The following is a 24,875-nucleotide window of genomic DNA, read 5'->3' as shown; positions in this document are numbered from 1 at the left end:
CGAATCTGTCGTACTACGGGGAAGTGAACAGAGGGATGGAAAGAGGGAGATCAACAGATGGAGGCTCTGAATGTTAAATGTCAGCAAAAAACGAACGCACACAACTTTACTGAGAATCACACATCATCTTATCCCTTGGGAATCATCAAATGAAGAAGAGGAGAGGTCAGCTACACCAATAACTTGAGTTCAGAACGATGATGAAGATGTTCGGTTCAGAGCTTTATTGACCCTCAAGAGGACATTTGATTCACAGCATCGACAAAAATAACAACATAACCCAATAAAACATGGAGATGAGGCGTCACAGCAGCGCACAACACGACCAAATGTGAAGAAAACAAACCCTTTGTAATTAAAAAGCAGAAATATTATTAAAGGTCCATTTGAACATCTGTAAAGCGTAACATCGATGATAGGAGAAATTGAAAAGAAGTGATTCCACACAACATTGTTCTCAGTCATTTTGTCTCATTTCGTCACCTTCTTAAATAATCGGCTAAGTCATAACACAAAAACTGGAGTCAAAACATCAAAAGGAGTTGATTTATGCAAAAAAAAAAAGTTTAAAATGACTCAGGCCATTATTTTAAGAAGGTGACAAGTTCTAATAATGAATGTGTCTACATCTCAGCCCAGAGGGAAGTGGAATGAATTCTTACACACAAAACTTTTGTTGGATAACAAAAGTTTCCCATGAAATGAGAGTGAAAAAAGAGTTAAAGTGGCTCAATGAAGGACCTGTGGAATAAAACCAGCAAGGTAGGAGTTTTACAGGAAATACAATAGCAAGAGAAAATTACAGAAAGCAGCTTCTCCTCAGCTTGCTCATAGCCTCATGTGACAACCTGCAAGAGAAAAACAAATGAATAGTTTAGCCTCGAGCTAGAGACAAAGCAGGAAACCCAGCTCATGACTTCCACACAAACGATCTGTCAGATTCTAGTTACTGTTTCACAGTAAATCACGTAACTCATCATCGTCGTCAAACCTGCTGTTTAACAATCCGTTGTCCCTATCTCATCTAAGTCTATGTTTCAGACACTCCCTGTTTGTCCCTGTCCAACACTTAAGATTCAGTCATTTGAGGGACAATTAAAATGTCCATTGGGCTTTATTTTAACTGAAGAAAGTTGACATCCATAATCACACCAAAGCTGTTTTCTTTTTAGCTGACAAATAACTACCATGTCATCAGTTTTCAGTGGACCAAAAACAGAATGATTCATATAAACGCAGGATATTGAGGCATTTTTCAAGCCAAGCCAACATATTTGATCATCCGTTAGCTACTTTGAGCTGTTAGCTAACGTTAGCATTCAACCTCTTCCTTGCTATCGGTGGTGGTTGCATTCTTACACTATAAAATACGAACTATTAGTATCTTACACAAGGATGCCTTAACAAGGGGTTTGGAGGGATCGAACCAGGGACCCTCTGATTACTTGCTGGCAGCTCAGCCCATAGATATAAATGAGTAGATACGACACGCCCCTTGGAGCGGCGTGCCTACAGCGAGGCTAAGCTAGTCGGGTCAAACTCACCCAGCTTTAATGGATGTGGACGGAGCGAAAGCACTAAAATAACGATGCCGGCTCATTGTGCTGCCGACGGTTGCTCACAACGCCGTACAATTGAGTCACGGAAAGTTGGAATAACCTTTCACAAGTATAATTTTTTTTTGGCTCTATTTTTTCATTATTTAATGTTGTTGAAAGCTTCTAGTCTGAGAACTTACTTGGCTACGAGCAAAGCACTCTCGTAAGCTAGCAGCTTGACAGCCAAATACCAAATGATTAATATTAGCTATTGTACAAGCATTTATACATACATATGGGATTTTTTTTTTTTTTTTACCCTAGACTGGCAAGGGACCATATATAGTAACTTCATTGATCTTGATTAGCAAAATAGAAATAACATTGTGAAAAAGTTACAGAAGTACAAAAAAAAAATCCTTTAATAATACTGTGAATTGTTAATAGTTTTTCAATGAATTTTGTATGAAGGATTACAATTTCAATGCAATTGTTTGTGACTTGTATAATTGTTCATAAATTCTACTCTATGGAGGGGGGTTACACATAAATTTTTCCTTTTGATTACCGTTACAAGTAAATATAAATACACATTTATCTTTCATGTATACATAAAATTGCTAAATGCAAAATATTTTCTGGCCCCTGGAGTCAATGAGGAGTACAATAAAATAAATACAATTTTAGGCTTTTTTGATTAAAAAGCCTTTTCCCGTATTTTATATCTTTTAGTTTAATCTACTGTAGTAACAGCACATGTTGATGTTGACAAAAAAGTTACCCGCATGAAAATCGGTTATAAAATGAGCAAGTTATGATTTATTTTCAGTGTACAATACATTGGCTTAATGGGAAAGTTGACCCAACCAATATGGCTGCCACATAGGCACGTTCGTTAGCCGGCCGCTACAGCGCGCTGACGTATCTAGTCTTCTCTAAATATCTGTGGCTCAGCCTCCCTCTATAGCCTGCACATTCTCCTCCTCACCTGCCTCCTTGACAACCTTCTGCTCTTCCTGCCGTTGGAAGTTCGATGCTCCTTCGGCACAACGCCACCCCAGACTAACATCAGTCACATTTGCATTTCTCAGGATGTTCCTCAGCTGAGCGGAAATTACAAAGGCACAACTCGGTCTCTATTGTTTATCTTGATTTGACAGAAAATGAGAACTTAATGCCGATATTCAAACTTGAAAGTTGTCACCAGTGTCACCATACGAGACATTTTCACCTTTTCAAATAGGCGTACAAAACACTTTTGCAGGAACGAGTTCTAAAACCTAGAAACAAATTAGTATTGTTGAACATTGTGTTTCCTCATCGTCAGGTTTGTGAATTTTTTTAGTTAAATTCCTGAAATAAAATCTGCGATTAACACAAAGTGACATAGTTTAAAATTTTGTTCAACTACCAAAGAATTAGAATGATTTGTTGTGGTTTAATGGTGACAAACATATTTTTGCTTCATAAAGCATATAAGTGGTGCTCATTTGTGATGAAAATCTTGCTGGAAAACAAAACAAAAGTGCAGTAATTTCATGAACAATTGTCCACCTCAGAGTTGATTTTCTGTATTCATCTAAAATCCAGCTTAAGAACCCCATTGACTACTGGTTGAAGGAACCCGTAGAGATGCTAGTTCCTGTTGGACTTCAACAACACTTCCCTCCACTCTACACAGCACTCCAATACACTGCCAGATTCTTTTTACCTTTTCCAGGAGTGCGGCCCCGATTGCGGAGTCCGACAGATCTGACCTGGAGCTCAACTTTGCCCGTAGAACCATCTTCTTTAGTTTTTTTCCTGTAAACCCACCCCCCCGGCACAAAGTCATCCATCAGTAGTTGTGTTTCTATTGAGTTCACAAGCAACATTTTAAGACAATTTGGAAAAGTTAACCCCAACCTAACCTAACTAGCTTAGGCGACATCAGATTTGACAAACAGTAAACGAAGAAGAGGTCTTCATGGCAGTCGACCAGCCTAAAACGGGTTACTTGGTTATTTGTACTTGTTCTTTGGTATCATCTATTATCAGCTACAGTGATGCTGTCTGAATGCCAGCAAAAGGTTTGGGAATATGCAGAAATATGATGATGGTTGACAGAAATTTGAAATTCAAGACTTCATCAGCGCTTACTCAAAAAAGCTACTTCAATGTTACATTTTGCACTTTTACACTTATTTGAGAAAGGCAAAAACCCTTTCAAGTTGGCAGAGAACTTCAAATTCTGCTGTTTACATCACATTACTTAAAATGTGATAATTCAAAATGCGCATGGACACACATCGATAGATGTTCCAATACTGTAATAAAAATGCAACGCACCGCCTTCGCACACGAACGTGTCCTTCTTGTCGCACGGAGCCGGAACCCAGCGCCCCCCTTGTGACACTGCAACTGAGGCACATTGTCCCTGAGAGTCTGAGTCTCTCAGCCAGTGCCTGAAGGAGGTTTCTCTTCCATCAGACCACATCCAGGAGTCTTTGAACAGGCCAATCCACACTTGACTGTTAAAAGTGGCAATCTTGTCATTATCCATGTTGTTCCACACAGAGGCCAAGTCAGTGTGCTGACTTCTGCATGTATCTTGACTGTTCATCCAGCTCTGTAGCTCTGGGTGATGCACGTGTATGTCATTGCCGTCCTCTCGACCTGAAAAGATGTGGAAGGAAGCCAAGTGGATTTCAGGTCTGTCTTTAACGATCAACGTTAAGGTTGTTATCTAAAATATTCAAGTGTCGATTTTCGCCAGAAAGAAAAGTTTTAAAGGGGTAGAGAGTTTCCCAGATGACAGCTTCCAAGCAAAACCACAAGCATTCATTGTGCTCAGCAAGGGGGCTCGGCCCCAAAATTATTATTAAATTATTAATTAGCATTAAATTGTACTTTAAAAAAAAAGAAAAAAAAAGAGACATATTTGTTTATTGATGAGGAAAAGAACAAAAAGAAATATTAAAAAAATAATATTAGCTTAGAACCCAGAACAAAGACAAAAAGATACCATCAACTTATTGGTAAGATTTAACACAAAAAGATAGTGTTAGCTTGGATTTAAAACCGAACACCTGAAGTTAACATTAGCTCAGAATTTATATCGAACACCAGAAGATCATGTTAGCTTAGAACGGAGAACAAACACCAGACAATGACGTTAGCTTAGACCTGAGAGTGAACACATAACATAACAACCTTGAGGTAAGACCTAACGTCAAATATAACGTTAGCTTAGAATTAAGACCAAACGTGAACATAACGTCAGCTTAGAATTAAGACCAAACCCCTGAAGTTAACATTTGCTTGGTATAACGTTAGCTTAGAACTGAAATCAAGAACCAGAAGGGCCTAAAACTGAGAACAAACACTTATCAAAGATACTGAATACTGAATCAAGGAAGTCTCAGGATTCTGGCACTTTTCATGCAGTGATGATCTCATAGTTTTGGGGCTATCTGGTGCCATCTGCATAGTTAATAATTCCCAAACACGTACATTTTACCAAAGAATATTACCCAGATTGTTATGTACTCACGCTCATAACACACAAAACCTTTGGTTATTCCACATTTACGGTCTTGCCACCTGCCTCCACTCAGCATCTTGCCACAGAATTCTGTGCCACCAACGTTGTTTGGTTCACCGGGAAACCACTTGGTGAAGAGTGCCACGCCGCTGCCGTCAGACCACATCCACCTGGCAGTCTGTCCTTTCTGCAGCCCGATCCAGCTGTATGTCACATGACCACCCAGTATATTGTCCAGCTCCTTCTTGTCGTCCATGTTGTTTACCGTGGCCAAGTCAGTGAACTTTATTCTGCAGAAGCTCTGGGCCTCGTACCAGGTCAACGACAGATTGATGAGGTGGTACTGCGGATGTGCTAGACAAGGGTAAAATTATCTAGCTGCCATCCTCCAAGACATCGTCATCAACAATCAGAAATACGCAAAGTCCTGGATTGGCTCCAGAGAAAAAAACAGAGGCCACAAAATACAACTTGTTCCCTCACTAGCATCAAAGTACTGTCTCTCATATTGGGTATCTAAGAATGAGAAAACTTGCTTCCAGTGTTTGTCGACAATACCTACCAACAATTTTCTGTTATTGTTGAGCATCCTTTTCCAGTCGCTGTAAATTGAAGTTAGAGAAGAGGCTAAATATTTAAATTCCCTGTCTATGCTGGTCGTTGTTTCCCACCGCCTGTAATGGATAAAGCTTTCCTAATATGGTACAACGTGGACATAAAGCAATTACTAAATCTATATCCCCATGGAACCTTGTACCCTTTCAATATTTGTGTGAACTTTAATATTCCTAGGACTCATTTCTTTTGTTTTCTTCAAATCTTTAACTTCATTTGGTCTATTTCCTCTGCATGACAACCCTCTTGCCCCCCATGACCATAAACGATACAAGCCTTTATCGTTCAAGGGTATTAGATCAGCCTCTTATAGTGCACAGACGGCACTTTCACTCTCGTCCATTTCTGCCATTAAATCTCAACGGGAAGGTGAACTTGGGGAACCCATTAGAGAGGAATCTTGGGAGACGGCCTTGAACAGGGTTCATAGTTCATCAGTCTGTGCAAGACATGGGTTGCTACAATTCAAGATTTTGCGTCGCATCCATAGGACTGAATTCAGACTGTCTATGAACGGTTTTCTCATGTGGACCCATTATGTGATGACGTAAGTGCAATCCAGCATCACATACACACATGTTCTGGTCCTGCCCAAAGCTAGATCATTTTTGGACATCCAACTTTGACACAATGTCAGGCTTCTTGGAACAGCGGATTCCCCCGTGCCCTTCGGTGGGGATATTATATACATGTATATATATTTGGGGCTGCACCTGACCCTCTAGGTCGAACTAGGGCACAGGCAGATAGAAGTGCTCTCCTCACACTCCTGGCCAGGGGGCTAATTTTGATCAAATGGAGGGCCTGTAAACCCCCAACATTTACACTCGGGATCAAAGAAGTACTTAACTTTCTCAAACTTGAAAATATAAGATACTCTCTGAAAGGATCAGCACAAAACTATAATAGAATATGGGGCCTTTGTCTGGATTATGTTGCGGCACGTATTACATCATCCTTAGCTTGAGAAGACACGTTACCATCAGCTACCAAAAGGTTATAACAACTTTTAATCAGGGGTCACCCCTTCCCCAAAATGTGATTTTTTTTTTTTTGCCATCGTCCTCCTCTTATCTGGTTGGTCTGGGGCGCAGGGGCAGCAGCCTCAGCAAGGAAGCCCAAACTGTCCTCCCCCAGCCACTTCCACCAGCTCTTCCGGGGGAATCCCGAGGCGTTCCCAGGCCAGCCGAGAGATATAATCCCTCCAGCGTGTCCTGGGTCGGCCCCGAGGCCTCCTCCCGGTCGGATGCCCCCCTGGAACACCTCCCTCGGGAGGTGTTCCAGGGGGGCATCCTCACCAGAGGCCCCATTTGTTTTCATTGTGTCTTTTTGTCTGTTTCCCTTTTTTGTGATTATGTGCTGGTCAGATGGCTCTATTATTCTCTAGAGTTTTATGACTCTTCCTTTCCTTGTCTTTGGTGCCTTTAATGTGAGTCATTTGCAACATTAAATGTAAAAATAATTTCAGATATGTTCAAGTTATAACATCCAAATTGAACTGAAATGAAAAGAACGTTTAAAAAAAAAATCAGAGAGACTAAACATGGATCACATGCATAAACAGACCAGTGAATACTTACTGAGATTTGCCGCTGTCCTGAGAAACAACAGGTGAAGCCCTGTGGAACCAGCGCACAGAGCTTCACTCTGACATCACAGAAAACATCAAAGCCAAGTTACACGTTGCAAGTCAACAATGGTACTTACCAATGAAACAGATGGCACTTGGAAACCCCATCATTTATCTATAAAGCCAATGAGATCACACACCACAGACGGGATTAACTCATTTTAAGTATCAACAGCAGTTTTGAGGAAGCATATTCCACGACTGCTGCAGAGGAATCCAGACGTTTTCAGTCTGACTGCACTTCTCCTGTTCATCAAACCCTACCAGGCTCTGGAGATCTGGAAGCTTGGCTCTGTGTTGAGGGACAACATTTGTTTGTTTCTCATGCAAAATTAAACCAGCCGGGAGCAGGAAACACAAGCAGATTTGGTTACCAGAGTTCCTTGGCGTCATGTGGGTGGAAAAGCTCCTCCTCCTGGTTTCCAATGTTTGGGTTGAAGTTGTGAGCCAGAAAAGTTGTCTGAAAGTCCTGATTATAAAGCAGCCTCTGGGACAGTTTCACATTTAGCACAAGAGTATAGTTTGCTAATTTGTGTGATTGGAACTGTGTCCGCACAAACCAGATCTGAACTGTATCCACAGATTCCATCCCGAGTATGAAAGTGCTTTTCAAGGAATTTGCATTTTAGGGAAAGCAATGGGCGATGGACAACTAGCCATCAGTCACCGTTAGCCTAAGTGTTTCTGGCTCTATCTGAATTCTCATATCACAAAGAAGTAGTACAAAATGAAAAAAATATTTTGGGAAGCTCAAGACACGTATTAGTGAGTACCTCAACAGCAAAATAACCTTTTTGGGTGAGCAATGGTTTTAAAACGAACCCAGAATGTTCTTATGTACTCAAAAGACTAAAAGTAGCTTGGACATAGATGTGGTTCTTTACGTTCAAATGTTGAAAGGGAAAAACAACATCAAATTTTTCAAACACTGTGACAGTAATCAGAATTTTGCCGTAGGGACTGCTTCTATGAGAGGCGTTGCAGGAGTCAAACATATCTGCAGATGTAAGGGAGTTTCATTTATTAAGCTCATTTAACCGCAGCTGTCAGTGACCAAAGTGCCAAACAGAGGAAAAGAGAAAGAAATGATTCTGACAAGCCCGCACAAAACAAGGAGAGAGTGATAAGATAAAAACAGCAACATAACAAGTGGACTCACTGAGGGTTGTCAAGATGAGTGTAGATCCTCCTTACAAGATTTATACCCCCCCCCCCACTACAGTGTAAAGGTTTACAACACTGGGATTGATCACTATTTATTTCGATCTTAGTACTCATTTGACGGCCGTTCCTGACAAATCCATCCGCAAGTTAGCCATCCAGTCTCCTTCGCACCTGTGCAAATAGTAAGATAGTGGGAAATGACAATATGGCAGGAAGGTTAAAACAGAACAGCAAAAGGCGGAATTGTAAGAGTGGTTCACCAATGATGAACAGGGTATTCTAAGAAAAACGCAATCAAGAGGACACTTTCTCACTGTTCTGTCTTCTCTCTGAGAGACTCATGTTCTGGACAACCTCAAGCTCATCTTGACATCTGCGTATCCTTTCCTCCTCAGCGCTGCCTCCAGCTGTAGAAAAATACGTCCAAGTATTTCATTGTTTTAAAAATTGCCTGAAATCATGGTAAAAGCAACGTATTACTGTTTCACGGGGAATTTGAACGAAAAGGTAACGACCAGGTGAAAAAAATGCTGTACACAGTTGAATACATGTATTCTATGGGCATTTAGTGACACTGCTGAAGATAGCATGGATTTGCTGCATAAGTACATCAGAACAGGGCGCCACATGGTGGAATGTAGTTAAAAAAAACAAAACGATAAATTTCAAGGCCAAAGCCAGAATACCTCCCCCCAAAAGATAGAATGCATGTTTTTTTTTTCGATCAAGAATGAAAAGCAGTCTCGATTGAATTTGTTAAAACTGAAAATCATGTTTATGTTTAACGTAAATGTAATATCAACATCCACCAAAATCAGTTATTCTATCAATTTTGCTTGCATTTTCCTTCATAATCACTTTCGCATGTGGCCAAACACTTCCGTAGCTCCAGAATCACTGCTTTGCACATTGTAGACCTGAAACTGTCGCACTCCCTGACAGTTTCCTCCACGCCTTCACACAGGCAAATATTCCCTCCATTCTTTACCTGATTCAATATTTGCTGCTGCATCAGCGGGTCGCTCATGTCAACCTTGGCCTGCACCTTCAGCACAGACACCGTCTTTGTTGTTTTCACTGCATCCATGCTGCATTCGGAGCCTAGGGGTTGCATTTCAAATGTGTTAGATCGGAATTCCAAGGTTTGGAACAGAACTCAAGTAACTACGCTCTCACTTTTATCTGGAAAACTCTTTCATTGGTCGAGGAAGGCCATTCTGCCAACGTGGTAAATAATCGGTGGGGGTGCGAGTTCAAATGTTGTGTATTCTGATGGCTGGTGATTGTAGAGGAGATTTGGATCGAACTCTATGTCCTGGATCCTGAAAACTACCGTAGGCCACTGACAAGGTGTGGACATCTGCAGTACGTTTCTATACATGCTGGAAGCCAAAAAAAGCCTCACTTGCTGTTGTCTTGCGATGAACGAACGCATCTTACCACGAGAAAACAAAGGTTTTCATCTCATAATAAGACAATAGTGATGTCCCAGATTTCCCACTTCAGTACAAACCCAAGTACAGTCCACTTCAATGCAGTACACTTTAGGTGTCGTAAAAGTCCTCAATGAATTTACAGTAAAATGACTTCATACTATGAGCTGCTAAAAAGTAAAAACTAGTATCATCTTTCTAATTCAGAAAATTGGTTTCATCTCCACGAACACTTGCCAGTTGTTCAGATCCTAACGGTTTGTACTGCAGCACTGCCTGTCATTTCACTGCGTCCAAGTGGAAATTCCTGAGTAGATACTTACAGGAGCAGAGAAATATAGATGTTGTAGAACATGGCTGTATGCTCCATTGTCTGCCATCAACGTAAGCGCACTTTGCATGACTGACTGAACTGTCAGGTTGGCCGCCCGACCAGTACCTGAAGAAAGAGGGACTCATATCAGACCACTTCCAGGAGTCACCGTGCAGGCCGATCCAGACCAGTTTTCCTGAAGGCACAAGGTTCTTGATGGCCTCGTTGTCAGCGGCGTTCCTCACAGTGGCCAGGTCTTGGTGCCGAGCTCTGCAGTGCTGTTGAGCTTCCGTCCACGTCATAAAAGTTTTGACGAAAATAAAATGACTGCCTGTGAGCACAGAAATAATCATCAACACAATGTCACTTTTAAAATGCGGAAAAAGACGAAAGATGGCGCTTTCACAATTTTCGGACTTCAGCATTCAAATGCTGGACTTCATCTCTCAGACTTTGCCAGGGTTTTCCACAATACTTTATTCTTGGTGTAGCATTACCAGTAAAACACATGAAAAAGTTCAGTGAGCCACAGTCCTCGTCTTTCCAGAGCCCCGTGTCTTCAACGGCAGCACAGTGTGGACTGCTGTGCCCCACTTTGGGTTGATCTGCACCCCAATTCCTGAAGTCGGCTTCACCGGAAGAATGGAATCTATCTGCCAGAGACCAGGTCCAGGTCATGGCCTCCTCATATAGCCCAATCCAAAATTTGTCCAAAGTGTCTCCCATGACGTCAACAACCCTGTTCATATCTTGAGGGCTGTTGACGGTGGCCAGGTCAATGAACCACTGTCTACAGAACATCTGGGCTTTGGACCATGTCTGAGGTTGACCAGTCACCACAATGTAGTCATTCTGGCATGAATAGCAGTGATCTGCAAAACATAGGTTACAAATGACAAAAGTAATGAGGAATTTGAAAGTCGCATCTCTTTTCAATCTTAAAATCCTGCAAAAATGATGAATCGAGACATTTGTCATTTATGAAACAATACAGATATACCGATACGTGATAAAGAGTATCTGTCCCAGTTTTGCATGCAACTGTTTTGTAAGCTGTTTACCAGGGACGAAAGGCCGCTGAGGGACTGTGTTACGAGGAAATTCCCAGGTGCTGTAGACCTCCACCTCACATAGAGATAGCGGAACACTGTGGTGGACCACGGTTACGTAGCGCCCCTCAACTCCCCCACAGTCCAGGGTCACCTTGGAATTTGAAAGGCTGGGTATGACCATACAACTGAAACAGACATGTAGAACAGAGATGGGGTCCAAGTAGAAGAAACAAATACAACAAAATTAAAAATTGCCTCGTACATATAAAAATCATCTGTGTGCATTTGATTTCAGACTTTGTTGTAAACAATTCTATTTTGACTAGAACACAACTTCAGATCTTCATTCTTGCAACAGAAAAAAATTACCTTCCTTCTTTTTCTGGATCGTCAGAACACGACTACCTACTTTTATGTGGTAATTACTTCTATGGCCACTAGATGGCATGTTTGACTTATACGGAGTTGAGGTCCATGAGCACCACGACTGACAAGCTGTTGAAAATAAATGTTTTAGCTTTCCTTTCACAATGATCGGACTTCATCTTCAGTCTTTACAGTCAGAACGTTTCTCCCCAACAAAACTGCATTCTTACCTCGTGTGGTCCACGTGGACGTCATCAACATCACAGCAGTCTTTAAAAAAGGCAAGTTGGACAAAAGTCACTTTGTGGACAGCCAGGAGATCCACTGTGACCCACTGTCCGGGTCCGTCCTCAGTCGTACTGCAGGTGTTGACGAAATTACCATCTATAACGCTGCTGGCAAAGCCTACTGTTTGAAAGCGTCTGGAAGACTGAAACACCACTCCCCTCAGAGCCAGATTTTCTGGTTCAGAGATACGAGATGAAGATTAGGAACGTCTGATCGCTTTAATGTCAGTTAAACAATCCGTTTTACAGGTGTTTAGAGGGGAAGAGTGTGATTGATCACATGACTGAAAAATCCGACTGTAGTTACTCAATTGACTACTGTTCACAATTGGAGCTGCAACATTTAATTAGTCGATCAAAAGAACATGAATCGGCAATAATCAATTCATAGCTTTTAGTCTTTTTTCTAGTTAAAAATGTCAAGTAATAAGTGGTTCCAAATTTAACTTTCAGGACTCTTAAAATTTCAACTCGTCACGTTGGGTTCTGGGAAGTTGTGATGAACATTTATCAGATTTTCATGATATTTTAGATACAAAATCATATGCCCGAAAAAATCATCAAAATACGCAATAAATATGTGGCTTGCGTTTTTTGCCAAAGTCTGGATTCAACAAGAATTCATACAACAGAACAAAATGTCTTCATGAATTCACAACATGGAACTGTGAGTACCTGATAAACAAGACCAGAATTTTAGCCCTATTACACACTCGTGTAGCCAATATCCTGGTGCCTCTGTGTCAGCTATGCTGAAGAGATGGAAATGGGAGCGAAGGGAAAATGCCCAACACTTACCGAGCACAGTACCATAGATAGAGATTTCACAAAAAGTCAAAATCCTGTCAGGGCCAGGACGAACAACATGGACAAAGCGAGCGTCCACTGCTTCACAACTGTATTTATATTGATTTTCTTCCTCCTTAGTGCCGATGACAGCACACCTGGCAAAAGGAAGAATGAGTAAAAATGTATTTTTGGAGGAGTTTTTAAAACAAAGTTACAAAATGGCAATCAAATCAGCTGATTTTGACGCAGTTATTGGTCACCTGTTGTTGGTGGTGTCGTTCCTGAGGCCAATGCGGACCTCAGCATTGTCCAGCTCGTCTAAGCAGCATCCTTCATTGCTGATGACCATCACTCCAACAATGCGGTAGATGTACTGCAGGTCTACTTGCCACCAGGGGTTGTCTGACTGTGGAACGGTGGCGCAGGTTTCGTTATCTCCCATAAGTCCAGGATATCCATCATTGGCAGCCCCCGCAAACTTTTCTGCAATGGCTGCTGGCGCCGACTGTGACGCTACTCCTCTTGTCGCAACATTGTCTTGCAAACATGGCATGAAAACAGTTAAAATGCTTGTGAACACACTGGAGTTTTGGGGAAAATGAGAATTCATCTAACAAAGTTACTTAGGCTACAGCTAGGCTACAGCTAGGCTACAGCTAGGCTAGCAGCTCGGTGAGGCAACTATCAATGCAGTCGTTGGAAAGGGACTTCATATAAAATAACCTGCATATGGCGAGATATTTGACTGGATAATGTTGGAGTTGACCTCGGATCTCTCATTCAAGTTGAGATGACAAACGAGACTCAACGACGGATCATCTTACAGCCTCTTGCGGGTTTAATGCACTGATCAACCACCTCACATCTTACATACAGACAGAACCCTCCTTACAACTTGCATTCACATTTTATACCTTTCGTTGACGTCATTACTCATGTGTGTGTACGTGCTTCTCTTCAGCAAGGTGCATCCTGTTTGGCAAGGTAGTGGGGTACAGGTTTACTGGAACATCCAGTCCATTGTCCCGTCCTCATATGACCTGAACTTAAGACCTTGTACTAGCAATACCCTGTTTACTTGGAGACCAGTATATCTTACATAAACTTTCTCCAGACACGTATGTCTTACATAAACTCACGCCCCTACAATAATTACAACCATGACTTGTTGGCGGTGCTGGTGGTGAGAATAGCATTGCTATTGCATTGGCATTTGAACTTGAACTGACAGACTGGAGGAAAAATCTGTCTAGCAACATTGTACCCCACCAGCCTTCACAGCAGTCTGATCAGGAACTGACGGAAGGACTTCTAAAAGACAATTAGCAGTTATAATCATGTCATAAGACCACTAACGTCTTTACAAAATCAATCCAAAAGTTGGTGACATATTTCGGTCCAAAGCAAAGAATCAGAACTGGGGAGACTAGTTCCTTCCTTGGACCAAGTCACTAGAAACTAAAAAACCCAAATGTTTGTAACAAAAACCTCTGTAGCAAATAAAGTTTCCAATAAAAACAAAAGCTCACTTTTGGTGGATTTTCTTACCTGCGTTGTGAGTTGGCCTCAGACTGACGAGGATGGATCCTAGAGGGAAGTTGGTATGAAACTCATTTGAATGCATGTATGTCAAAAAGATAAATACATAATGGCCTTTTACGAATTATTAAAAATTAATGACTCACCCAAAATAACAATGCATTTCCAATGGCACGCCATGCTTTATTATGAATGATTAAGAGCTCATCGGGGTGTAACTCACAGCATGCTTGAAGACTTAGTGGCAAAACTCTTGACCTGAAAGTTGGGCAAGTTTGGTTGGGTTTGTAGCGATGGTCCTCCCCCACCTCCCTGGGGGACACTTTAGGAATTAGTGATAAACAAATAAATGTAAAGCATCTTCCCATGTGAGTGTGATAAGCCAGGCTCAGATAATTCCAGAATTTGACTGTTGGACCCAAACAGAGACCATAGAAGCCCACTGACGGTGAAAACCACAGGAGAGCCTCTACAGTCTGCTGACCGGGAGGTCGCTCTCGTCCAATCATCTGACTAAGGACTGGAAATGCAAAAAAAATCTTCAATGAAAAAAACCCAGCATTTTGCATACCGTAAAATAAAATCTCTCATCATGTTGTCAGGGTTACACAAAAGCTATGAGGCTGACTTTCACCCAACATGGTTGAGGGGTGCAGACTGGGCCAAGGAGTCCCCCACAGTTGGGGGCTGAGTCGTCAGGGTTTGACTGCACACCTGGTAAATGCTTTGGGTTTTCCGTTTGTTTGTTTTTAACGTCGTGATGTCCTCCCAGTGGTTCCACCACATCCTTCAAAGATTTGATCAGAAACACCTCAACAACTTGGCACTGGGTGAGCTGTGAAGACTGGGAGGCCAGGGAATGCATATTGATGAAGGTCCTCACAAGCCACGGAGAATGTGTGGTCCATACGTCCGTTCACATGAATCCATAATTAGTGGCTGTACAAGTCGCCTGTCCTGATGTATTCAGTTTAGCTCTTCACAATAAAGCCAGTTGAAACTGACCAATATAGAGAAAAATCTTAGCTTTCATCGCCGGCGAGGTTGGGTTTTCTCAGCTTCTCTCTGGAACTCGTCCAGATGTCCTCCATGGCGAACGTTCTGCTTGGTGTCTAAAATTTGGTTGTTGGAACATTTGCAAATACATTACGCTGTGGTGTGCGAACCAGTTCACTCCACATGACCTTGTCATGTGGAGAAGTCTTTAAAAATCACTCTGAGCTTCATCGAAACTGACTGAGGCAAAGGTTGCTGGAACTTTTCAGACAATTTCATAAATTCTTGGCCACAATTGATAATATATTTTTTGATTCATCTGAAATAATTAAATTGAGGGAACAACATACATGGAGTGGCCTCAAGATAAATGAATGCAAAGCAAACGTTTTTACAGAGTTAGGGATTATATTTCTGATTCTCGTCATCAATGATTTTATTTAGCTGTGCCCAAGGGAAAAAACAAATCCTAATTCGTACTTCACCTCTTGGTAGGGTTGCACTAGTTTACAAAATACAGAAATACAATTGTTTGACTCCTACATATTAGGGGGCATTACGATTTTGACATGGTTATTCTTCTTATTATTGAGGGTTTCAAATGTTTTCTTAAGATGGCAGGATGTGATGTGTCTCTGAGGCGCTACAATGTTTCATTTTTTTTGCCTTTAACAATGCATCTTCCTGAGATTGTAAAAATTGATGTAGGCCATTTTTCAAAAAATTTTAAAGTCCAGACTGCCCCCCAACGACAAAAAAAAATACATTTTGGGTCCTTTAAAGGAAATATTTTAATGAAGGTATTATTATCATTATTGTTTCTTCTTGGGTTTTACTGGATTATGTTTCCACATGCATCTGTAGGGTCAAACACAGCAGGAGATTTATTATGGAAGTGGACAACCCAAAATGCCAAATGCCACATTGGAGCCCAAATCTTTACCTCTCCTTTGTGGGTGTGGCTCTTTGCTTAAAGTCCCCCAGAAGAGTTTGATATCAGTTAAGCCCTGTGAGTCAAGTTGTGCCTGGAGCTAAGAACAAAGCAGAGCTAATGCAGCGAATGTATCTGTAGCAAGAGAGCAGCTTCAACACACAGCTGTTGACTCCAGACTACCTGCTGTAAGACCTCCTGCCTCATGGTTGGATCTTGTAGGTCGGAGTCCGTCTGCAACTTCATTTGAATGGTAGTTCTCTGCACTGCTTAAAAAAAAACAAAAAAAACCCAACAACAACAAAGTAAGAAACAGCACCATTTGCAGATTGTTCAGAGTGACCAGCCAGGCCCAGCCCACTCCCACCATCCAGCCCTCAAAGGAAAACAAAATGTCTTCCTTAAAACACTAAGAGGCAAATTTATGTTGATGAATTTCTATGCTAATAACCTCTACAAGTCTGTTCTTCTGTTAAACTGGATTCCATCAGAGGGTGCAGCTGACATTCAGACTGGACAAAAGGTCTCAGAGGGATTCCATTCCATCCATCCATTTTCTTCCGCTTATTCCTATTAAGGGTTCCGGGGGTTGGGGGGGGGGGGTGGAGCCTATCCCAGCAGCCCTCAGGTGAGAGGCAGGGTTCACTAGTCCATGGCAGGGCCAACACATAGAGACAGACAACCATTGGCTCTCCCAGCCACGCCTACGGTCAATTTAGAGTCTGGATTAACCTGGTCCCTCTTGATGTCTTTGGACTGTGGAGGAAGCTGGAGTACCAGAGAGAACCCAGCAGGAACAGGGAGAACATGGAGACTCACACAGAAAGACCCCGTGCTGCAGCTGGGGCTCCACCCACAACCTTCTTGATGGGGGGCCACAGTGAGGACCGTTGCACCACCAGGCTGCCTTAAGATGGATTCTTCCTCACTAAAGTGATGACTAGTGCTGTTAGCTGCTGGCTAACACCGTTAGCTGTCTTGATTGCCTCAAAAAGAGATAAGTTGACTCTAAATTTTAACATTTTTTTAACAGAATATTAACACAAATTTATAGCCTGAATCAAAAAAATAAAGAAAAGAAAAACTACAACCACCATTTTCTAGTCCACTAGTTTGGAGCGCTCCTGTTTTCCATTTTCAACATTTTTTTGGTGCATATCTGCATGTTACTGTCTGGTCTGTTGTGAGGCTATCATCCCGTGCTGAATATTGTTGTTCTGCAATTTGGTTCTTTCATTAGTTTCTGTGAAGGTGGTGCTAGATTGCTCTAATAACCACCAGGTTATATGCTATGGAATATGCTGTTTAGCTAATGCTGGTATAGTACGCTGAAGAAGACACTGGCGTCCTGATCCCTGGTAAATTAATAAAAAAGTCCCATTGAGACTTCAGCTGGAGGGCCCCATCAGGGCCAAGACTCCTCAAGGTAACTGACCTGAAAATCCCCCCAAAATAAATTTTCAGTCACGAGACGGTTCAATGGTCATACGAGGATACAGCAAGGGAGAGAGTATTGGTGTGTTCTGGTACTACAGCACCGAGACACCTTTTACGTCCAAATATGCTAATAACAGCACAAAATGATCCCTGTGCCGAAGAAGATGACGAAAGAGCCCTGAAACTGTGCTTCTGCATACTTCTTCATACAACAATATGTAGTATTTCTGAATAATATTCATGTGATCAACTGACCTTGGTTGGTGGGGGGAGGCTCAAACGTTACCTCGGTTATATCTGCCAGAAAAGAAAAAAAAAACATATGAAAGAGGTGAGCGAGGTGGAAGTCACCTGACAGCAATCGTTACCACAGATGGTTTTTTTTTTCCCCTGTATTTCTCTTGTGTGATTTCAATTTGGAGGAAGGATTTTTCATAAAATACAATTATGTATGTTTTCAACTATGTATTCATAACTTCAGAGAATTTAGTTCCACATCCAGAAATACTCAGTTCCTAACAGTCAAAACATGTTCCACTAAATTTTTGCAGGCGAGAAAGGCAACATTTTCAGGCGGTTTCTAGGTGCCAAGGCTAGCTAATAAGCTGATGATAGCATTAGCAGGCTAAATTCGTAAGAAATGTGGAAAGCTGAACGAAACGAACCCCAAAACAGAAAACTCTGGAACTGGTTCTGATTTAGCTTCCCTCTCTGTATTTGATGCCAGTTGGCCACCCACGAAGATGCCTTAGACAGAGTGTAGGAGGAATTTTTCAGAATGTCCCTCCATCTTAAATGTATTGTCACGTGAAAAGATGAGAGCAACATGAAGACAATTCACGGAACGCTTTTTTGTGAATACAAGCTTTCCTCATTTGCCTCTTGAGATCCAGACCGTGAACAGGCGACTGCGGCACCAACGTATATTCACCTTCCAGATTTGAATGAGCAGCTGCTGTGCTCTCCTTGTGTGCACGTGTGTTATTTGTCCTTTCGGGCCACTGCAGTCTTTGGCTTACTTTGACAGAGAAAGTTGAGTTTGGTGGAACACGTCTCGTCGGTCCATCTCCCATTCTGCATATTCACACAAGCCTGAGAGCCGTTTTTGTTGTTGGGCTCCTGTGGCGACCACATCGCGAAGGAGAAACGGCTGCCGTCCGACCACTTCCAGGAGGGCCGGTGCAGGCCGATCCAGGCTTCCTGCACCTCGGTGTGGTTCTGCACTGCATTCCTCACCAGCTGGTTCTCATATGGGCTCCGCACAGCAGCCAGGTCTGTGTAGCGCTGCCTGCAGTGCCACCGGGCCATGAACCAGCTCGCTGCCTCGGTCACCAGCACATACTGATCCATGGAATGAGCTAGAAAACATGCATGGAGAAACAAGACCTTGATGAGGACGATCAACCAATTGAAACATCAAATGAATTGCAAGTTTGAAATTGATTAATGTAAATTAATTGCATTTTAAATATTTATATTAAAATAGATTTAAACTTTAGAAGTTGAAGTCTTTTTCTACTCTTGAGTTCTGACAGACACAACCTGAGTGGATCACTGCCCTCTACTGGTTACCTGGATAATCACTCAATTACAAGCTCAACCAAGTAGCAAGGGTGCCATGAACTAACATTAAATGTTTTAACGTACTATTTTTTTCTATATATGCAATATATCGACAGATAAATAAGTTCATATTTAGCTTTTGCATTGCTGCCCACCTGTGGTACAAATGAAAGGCTTTAGGGGGAAGGTACAGTTGTTGTCCCACCAGAGGCCGTCGTCCATCATGGAGACGCAGTACTCGGCTGCCCCGGCGTTGTCTGGCTGAGTGTCCTGCCAGTTCCTGAAGCTATTATTTCCCTCTACGTAGAAGTATTCATGTGGGAGCGACCATCTCCAGCTGTCCACATCATCATACAGGCCGATCCAGAAGGCCTCGTCCTGGTCCCAGAGCAGGTCGTTGATTCTGCTGATGTCGTCCATGTTTCTGATGGTGGCCAGGTCAGTGTAGCTCTCTCTGCAGTAGCTCTGGGCTGCCATCCAGCTCAGCTTCAAATCAGCATGAAAGATGTACTCATGGATGTAGTAGATGGTGCCTATTAGAGAGATGGCGATAAACAGCCTCGGTGTCTCCAAATACCCATCAAGATTGTTCCCTTCTGCTGCCCTCAACTTTCAGCTTCGCCAAAAGAACCCCAAATCACGTAAGCTAAAATTCTGACTTCACAACATGCATTCAGTATTCAAATTTCCGGGTAGTCATTTGTTAGGCTGTAATCTCATTATAAAAAGTATTCATCTGGTTTTAAAACAATACGTTTTCCATTTTGCTTTGTGACACAGTTTAACCACTAAATCTACACACAGAACAAGCGTTACTACTGTAACAGACATCCAGTCCAGTTGATAATGTACATTGTGACCTTTAATCTTTCGTTTGACTCTAAATAAAACTAAATATGCAAGGGTATGCGTGGGGTAGGTAGAGGTCATTTGATAATCAAAGCAGAAAAGGGCATGTGAAAGCAGATCTTAATTTCTGACATGTCCATTTGGAATCAGATTCATGTTTGTGAAAAAAGACATAAGCAAGTGTTCTTACCGGCATTGTGTGTGACACCCACGACACAGAACATCCCTGCAAAGTAGTGAAGATTACGATTAAAGTGTAGAACATGACGGAGGAAAAAGAGACACACAAAAGCAAACAGTGTCTGGATGAGGGCAGAGTACCAACCGAAGAAAATCAGTCTTTTCCAGCCTCCCTCCATGACCTACGGTAATGAAACAAAGAGGAACCTAAGGTCTTGTTAGAATGCATCTGTGGATTCACACCTGCCAGCGTGGTCTCACCTGATCCCCTGCAGTCTTCCTTGCTAGTCAGCCAATCACCTCGAGTATCTGCTCTCCCCATCTCTGAGTTTGTATACTAAATGGTCCGTAACGGCAAGAAAGCAGTTGTATGTTTAGTAGTTTTGAAGTATCAGATGTTGAGAGAGGTGATGTTTGTGAACGCTGGGGTCTTGTAAGACTTGAGGCTGGATATGAAGAAGGAAGGTAGACTTCAAGGAACATGCCAGTTCTTTTGGAATTCCTCTCATTGTCCATCATCACCCAAGCCGGATAAGAAGATAGAGACCCTTCTCCATGGAGCAGAGACTCACGCTATTTAGCTTAGCACAATAAGTGGTAGTGGGTTGGAAGTATTAGCATCAGCTAGCTCAGGTCCAGGATGGGGGTGTGTCGAGCCGGAATCCTCATCCTCGTGATTAATGTCAGCGGTCGCGCGTCTAGTCCTCAACAAACGTTTGGTTTTGGTGGCCAAAGTTTTGATGTGCTGTGTCAAATCATTCTGCCCAGTCTGGAAAGTTCCGACCATGTGTCTGATCCTAAAACAACAATGACTCATCCTTTTTCATAGTTATTTGGCAGCAAAAGTGTGTTTGATGACTTTTGATGGCTTTGCTATGCTAAGACTTCTCTTCCATGACCTTTATTGGTGCTATGCTGACTAGACGAGGTCTCAGGGTCCCAAAATGTTCCTTTAAGCCAATTTCAGGGACCAAAACAGACTTTAGGACCAGTTCATTGAGACGGAATCTTTTTCTGAATACTTTTTTGTGCATTGGTGGAGAGGAAGGGTTGAGAATTCTGAGTTTTGTGGGCCAACAAAGCTGTTTTCCCTAAAAGTTTAAATAAGGGGGATCAGAGTGAGGTCTGGGTTAGGCAGGTCACTCATGATGGTTCAGAGGCTCCAGGATGCAATACCCCCTTGATCTGTTCTTCAATGCTTCTGCTAGGACTCATTTGAGATTGGACAGGTGGGATTCGTCAATCGTCTCTTGATCAAGAGTCTCATTGAGCCGTACGTTTTGGGATGAAAAGGAGAACGCGGTTGACTTGGGGTTAAGTTGATGTTTCAGACTAAATAATGTCCATGTTCACAAGTAGCAACGTGAAGTGGAGACGCTGGTCCACACATTTGGGTTTGCAGTAGCCCGCTGCGTTGTGTACACGACGTCTGGAGAGGACATTTGCTTACTGTCAGTGAATGTTTTTCTGAGCCTGAGGAGAGCAACTTCAACATGTATCAACAGCAAAGTTCCCCAGCTGACAACTAACATTCAAACAATAGCGCTTCTGTTTAAAAATGCAAATGACACATTATTCAAACAATAATGGCAAAATTTGCAGTGATGGGTTGAAAGACTTGAGATAAAGGATTCTGGATGTTTGTTTTCTTTTTTTCTCACAGTATAATCAGTATAATCAGTAGCTACTGTCCATGGCTGGGTCCAAAAATACGATTTTCTCTATTCACAAAATGTCCATCTAGGAGCGCTTCGTGGACTCAGTCATTGCTTGTTTGCGTTGCTCTTTGGATGGGAAACTTCAGATGAGACAGCAAGAGGAACTCCGAGGCGCTCTCACTGAGCCAACGTTAGAAAGCCTCCTTCGATGAATCTCCACCCAGCAGTTCTCCACGTGCTTTCTAACTCCTGCTAAATGAGAGTGCCTAGGAGGTCCTCTTGCTGTTACATTTCTCATCTATTTGAGTTATAGAATGTCATTTAAATCAGATCATGAATCATACATTAACACAACCTTCAGCAGAACTCTGGAACATTTGGTTTTGGTAGTAACATTATTTTATTTTTAGTAAATCATATTTTTTTAAAGAGAAAAAGTAACACGTTTTATTATTGACTCAACTTTGCATCAATGTTTGGAATGAAAGCCCTACATGTATAATTGTTATGGAGTGTGTGTGTGTGTGTGTGTGTGTGTGTGTGTGTGTGTGCGTGCGTGTGTTACAAAGACAGGGTTTGAAAGCTAAAAGAATTTTTTTTAATGTTTTATCCGTATTTATCTCTGTCCCTCTCTTTCCTTCTGTCTCTCTGTCTTCCTCCATTCTCTGTCTTTGTCTCTGTCCGTCAGTCTCTCCTCCTTTCTCTCTCTCTTTATCTCTGTCCCTCTCTTTCATCTGTCTCTCTGTCTTCCTCCATTCTCTGTCTTTGTCTCTGTCCATCAGTCTCTCCTCCTTTCTCTCTCTCTCTTTCTCTCTGTCCCTCTCTCTCCTTCTGTCTCCCTGTCCTCCTCCATTCTCTGTCTTTGTCTCTGTCCTGCTCTCCTGCTCTCTCTCCGTCCCCACTGATCCTGGATCTGCTCCACCTTCCTGCTGGTAAAGGAAGGTTCTGGTGGCTGCTGTTGCAGGATGTGCTGCTGATGGAGAATTGTTGGGTGGAGGTTCATTGAAGGAGGGAGGTGCTGGACCTGCTCTACTTGGACAGAGTCAGGACAGAACTTTGGTTGGGGTTTGGCGCCACACAAATAAAACTGACCTGACTTGTTTTAGTTATATATTAAGGCATATTTTTGGTAGCTTTGACAAAAAATCTTAACAAAATACAGACGTGAGTATCATGAAAGATAACGGAAAATCAGTAAACAGAAAAACATCAATAACAAACCCACATTTTCATTCAAACTCAACAAAAGGCAGAAATGTCCATCATTCATCATGAAGATGATATCATCAGATGGCAGGAAAAGAGTATTTAGAGATTAAAAAAACATTTAATTGTTAAAAAACCTGATTTCATTACCTTCGGTCAAACCAAATAATAGCAAAAAAAAATTGACATCGATTTCTATGCCCCCTTCTTCATTGGACCTTCGCCCCTCCACCCAGAGTCATTTACTTGGGTCTGGCCAGGCCGACCTCGATGCTGTCAGGAAGTCCCAATTCTATCAGAAGATCACGAAACTGTCAAAGAATATAGTTTAGTGAGTTGTGTCATCTGGCTGTGATCGCAACCTCTGCACCAGGAGGAAAGGGGGAAGCAAAAATGCTGCTGGTTTTGAAGAAAGGATTTTCAATCTCACCTGCACTGACACCAAGTGTTTGATGTCATCCTCACTTAACTGTTTCACTGAGGTGAACGCCACTTTCAGGATAGCCCTGTGCTTTGCTGAAAAAAAAAACATTAGAAGAAAATGTGAAAATAGATGGATTATTTCAACTGAATAAGCCTTTTCGCTTCCTGTAGTACCACTTTGATCCTTGGGAGACACAAGTGAGCCATGGCACCGATCACTTATAGGACCTCATCCCCCAGGGATCCTTGGAACTGTAACTTCCGAGAGTTGCAGCAGTACGAGAGGATTGCGGCTATACTCAGAGAACCTGCAGTTACAGTGTATGAATCTCTGATGCAGACCTCTTCAATGTTGAAATTAAATTAACTTTTAAAATGAATTCAGCTAATGCTAGCATTTCCTACTTACTAGCCCATCAATCTATGAATATGCTGCCCTCGATTGGTTGGAGGATCTTATGGGATAGGAGGCTTGATGGATTTGCAAACAATAATTCTGTTAACGATTATAGGTTATTGTTTGGTCCTTTGTAGTCAAATCCCTCGACAATGAGTCTTTCAAAAAGATTTATGTCACAAATCAACACACTAAGGCAGGGGTGTCAAACTGATCCAGTAAGGGCTGTGTGACTGCAGCTTTTCATTCCAACCAAGCAAAAGCAACACCTGATCCAACAAATGAGTTGTGTGGACACAGCATAGTTGATTGAAGAAGAATCAAGTGTTGCTTTTGCATGGTTGGAATGAAAAGCTGCAGTCACACAGCCCTTACTGGATCAGTTTGACACCCCTGCATTAAGGGAACACACTTGTTTACCCTGTTATAAAAAATATATATCTCAGATTGTATTCATGATTGTTGTCTTGGTTGACAATGATGGCCTCGTGAATGGACTCTTAATTTCATAGTCACTCTGACCTTCAGTTTTCGAGGCACAATATGTTGTATGTTAAGATGTAAAGTTAGAATCTTTCAAATCCCTCACCAGTAGTTGGTGTTTTTGATTCCACCTGTGGTGCTGAGGTCCAATCAGTTGAGCCTCCAATATTGGTGGTGGTGGTGGGCAGGATGCTGGTAGTGGTAGTGTTTGTGTTTGGTAAGATTGTGGGGAAGGTTTTAGTGGTATTTTCAGGGATGTTGTTGGAAGTTGTAGGTGTGTCTGTAGTAGCTGCAGAGTTGTTGTTGGTAGTTGTTGGGGTGTTAGTGGTTGTTTTGGTGGCCTTAGTGGAACTTAGAGTGGTGATGGGGGTAGTTGCAGGGGTGTTGGTAGTGATTGCAGGGATGGTAGTCGTAGTTGTGTGAGTGTTGGTGTGGGTTGTGGGGGTGTTGGTGAGAGTTGCAGGGGTGACTGTGGTGGTTGTGGACTTGTCGGTGGAAGCTAC

At 42.2% G+C, this 24,875-nt stretch overlaps 3 protein-coding genes across 6 annotated transcripts; all 3 read right to left on the bottom strand.

The window, feature by feature from the left end:
• Positions 1 to 214: 214 nt before the first annotated feature.
• On the bottom strand, positions 215 to 8,428 carry LOC147238884 (C-type mannose receptor 2-like). 4 transcript variants are annotated; one of them, XM_086197162.1, is made up of 8 exons: positions 7,681 to 8,428; positions 7,384 to 7,598; positions 7,257 to 7,295; positions 5,071 to 5,415; positions 3,867 to 4,193; positions 3,250 to 3,341; positions 2,527 to 2,641; positions 215 to 848 (listed from the first exon to the last, which is right to left on the bottom strand). In XM_086197162.1, exons 2-8 carry the CDS (start codon positions 7,415 to 7,417, stop codon positions 829 to 831), a joined length of 972 nt encoding a protein of 323 aa, XP_086053288.1. In that variant the 5' UTR covers positions 7,418 to 7,598; positions 7,681 to 8,428; the 3' UTR covers positions 215 to 828. The 4 variants fall into 4 exon arrangements, with proteins under 4 accessions (XP_086053288.1, XP_086053289.1, XP_086053290.1 ...); XM_086197163.1 differs by having other exon boundaries at positions 7,384 to 8,428; XM_086197164.1 differs by lacking the exon at positions 2,527 to 2,641.
• Positions 8,429 to 8,519: 91 nt separating this feature from the next.
• Positions 8,520 to 13,152, bottom strand: LOC147238883 (uncharacterized). Its single transcript, XM_086196572.1, has 9 exons — positions 12,971 to 13,152; positions 12,720 to 12,865; positions 11,865 to 12,096; positions 11,278 to 11,453; positions 10,714 to 11,088; positions 10,227 to 10,547; positions 9,459 to 9,571; positions 8,785 to 8,877; positions 8,520 to 8,641 (listed from the first exon to the last, which is right to left on the bottom strand). Exons 1-8 carry the CDS (start codon positions 13,150 to 13,152, stop codon positions 8,809 to 8,811), a joined length of 1,614 nt encoding a protein of 537 aa, XP_086052698.1. The 3' UTR covers positions 8,520 to 8,641; positions 8,785 to 8,808.
• A 2,609-nt stretch (positions 13,153 to 15,761) lies between these two features.
• LOC147238882 (C-type mannose receptor 2-like) lies at positions 15,762 to 20,723 on the bottom strand. The gene is made up of 7 exons (XM_086196571.1): positions 20,351 to 20,723; positions 20,216 to 20,251; positions 19,332 to 19,709; positions 18,633 to 18,971; positions 17,869 to 17,910; positions 16,360 to 16,442; positions 15,762 to 16,276 (listed from the first exon to the last, which is right to left on the bottom strand). Exons 1-7 carry the CDS (start codon positions 20,382 to 20,384, stop codon positions 16,133 to 16,135), a joined length of 1,056 nt encoding a protein of 351 aa, XP_086052697.1. The 5' UTR covers positions 20,385 to 20,723; the 3' UTR covers positions 15,762 to 16,132.
• Between the last annotated feature and the right edge of the window lie 4,152 nt (positions 20,724 to 24,875).

This window comes from Aulostomus chinensis, chromosome 24 (assembly GCF_037954235.1).
Source record: "Aulostomus chinensis isolate RoL2024-O1b breed Wild chromosome 24, RoL_Achi_v1.0, whole genome shotgun sequence".
NCBI lineage: Eukaryota > Metazoa > Chordata > Actinopteri > Syngnathiformes > Aulostomidae > Aulostomus > Aulostomus chinensis.
This window is presented reverse-complemented; position numbering and strand designations above follow the sequence as displayed.